The sequence below is a fragment of the Dipodomys ordii genome, unplaced genomic scaffold, assembly GCF_000151885.1.
Source record: "Dipodomys ordii isolate 6190 unplaced genomic scaffold, Dord_2.0 Scaffold80, whole genome shotgun sequence".
In the NCBI taxonomy this organism is placed as follows: domain Eukaryota; kingdom Metazoa; phylum Chordata; class Mammalia; order Rodentia; family Heteromyidae; genus Dipodomys; species Dipodomys ordii.
The window spans coordinates 9,220,067-9,222,095 of NW_012267296.1; the positions used below are offsets into that span (position 1 = coordinate 9,220,067).

Consider the following 2,029-nt stretch of genomic DNA (forward strand, 5'->3'; position numbering starts at 1 on the left):
AATATCTAGTATATGTATGAGTCAAGCGGAAAAGGTCAGATAATGTGATGTTAGGAAAATGAACCCTTAGATATGTATTTTAATGCTTTTTCTTTCATGCGTTTGTTTCTAATTCATTTATAAGATGATTTCTTTGTTGCTTTGTATGTTCCTCCCCCACAGTATAACCCCTTCTTTCACTATATTTGATGTCAGTATAACTTGTGGAGGAGATGGGGAAAAATAAGTCGTTTAAGGGTTCCGGTGGACCTGTTGCAACAATGAGAAGTACAAATTGTCATGTCAAAAATGAGCTTTACAATGTCGGTTGGGGGGGGAGGGAGAAAGGATTGGGGGGGAGCAGGGAGGCTGGGAAGGGAGGTGAAGGGTAAACAAAGGAGGAGGCTACAATGCTTGGTAAGAAATGTATGCATTATCCTGCCCATGTAATTGTAACCCCTCTGTACAGTATGTTCACAAATAAAATTAAAAATAAAAAATAAAATAAAATAAAAAATCAGTGGTTCTTTTCTACAGCAACAATGAGAAGAGAGAAACTGAAATTAGGAAATCAACTCCATTTGCAATATTCTCAAAAAAAAAATCCTAAGAATCTACCAAATAAGTGAAGGACCTCTACAATGAAAACTTCAAAAATGTTCTGCCATGTTTGTTTTGGTTCTGATTCTGAATTAATAAATTTGGCCACTCAATTTTAAGAAGACACTGAACTTTTAAAAGACTAATTGTAATACCCTTAATAATAAAAACAAGATTTTTCTTTTCTTGTTGTTTTTGCAGAACTGCAGATCAAAACTGGGTCCTTAGGCATTTTAGGAATATATTCTATCACTGAGCTTCGTCCCAAGCTCCCAGATAAATTAGTACAGAATTTAAGAGAAGTTATTGAGATTGTCTTTTTAAGAGACCTATTACAATAGTAATAAAGTTAAAACATGACAGCTCTTTTATTATACTTGTTGAGATTATTTTAATATGTTTTTCCCTTAAATCCTGAGTTGTGGCAAAAAGATACTTCTTTTTTCTTTTAAAGAAGAGATAGGTGAAATATCCCGTAAACATACCAAGCTTGTTATTCGAAAAAAAAGTCTGCCCAAATATTCAGTTGATTTAGTTTCCACAATGAATTTAGTAAATGTATTAGCTCCACATTTTACCACAATGTCCTCTCCTTTCATATCCTGAATAATGGAGACTCTCGGTAGTCTAAATCATACTGGTCCTATGTCTACCTTCTCGTGAGATACCACCAGTATTTGAATATAATTTCCAGCAAGTGACTGATCTGTAAAGATTTATAAAGAAAGCAAATGTTCCAGATCCCCTTTCTCTGTTCTCTTAAGCAAAGAATGACTTTCTTACTATATAGAAAACGCCTGAATTCCCATTAGAAAACTTTACAAGAAAGGCTTGGGAAAATCTGTTACTTACCTATCTTTGCAAGAGAGGCAAACATTATCCAGAGTGTGATCTCAAAGGGGACCTGCACATGATGGTAATCCAGGGAGAAGAATGTAGGACCAGACACCACGGAGCCATTATCCTGTGTTCCTTTTGGTTCCCACCTGACATTGTTTGTATGCAGGTCCTGTTCGTGCTGCCTATCATCCCCAGATGTTCCCAGGAGCAAGTTGCTGAGCTGCCAAAGCATTGGGGCCAACAGAAGCCCTATCCTACAGGCCATTACCAGCTCTGCCAGCTGAGTTTGCTGAAGTACTTTTAATAGCCTCCTCAGCCACCCTTGCTCAAATGTAGTTTGCTGACTGAATCCTTAGACCTGCTGGCTAGCACTTTAGTAAAAGTGCATACACTCAAGCAGCTGCCTGGAGTCACTGCAAAGAAATGTTTGTTGTTATCTCCTGGGATGAGATTAAAGCCTGAAGCCAGCAAAGCAGGAGCTGGAACAAATTCATTGATTGACATGCAAAATATTTTCGCCCCAGTTCTAATTTTCATGCAAGAAAAAAAACCACTGGGAACTGAATTCTGCCACTTGCCAATCTATTGTTCTTTTCTTGTTGTGAGGATT

The 2,029-nt window shown here is 37.4% G+C and overlaps 1 protein-coding gene across 1 annotated transcript in view; it reads right to left on the bottom strand.

Moving 5' to 3' along the window:
* The window catches only part of LOC105992153 (sodium/hydrogen exchanger 2-like), a 54,652-nt gene extending 53,001 nt beyond the window's left edge, over positions 1-1,651 (bottom strand). Inside the window, exon 1 of the mRNA XM_013024975.1 lies at positions 1,432-1,651. Within this exon, the coding sequence (XP_012880429.1) occupies positions 1,432-1,651 (220 nt within the window). The remainder of the gene's footprint in view (positions 1-1,431) is intronic.
* Between the last annotated feature and the right edge of the window lie 378 nt (positions 1,652-2,029).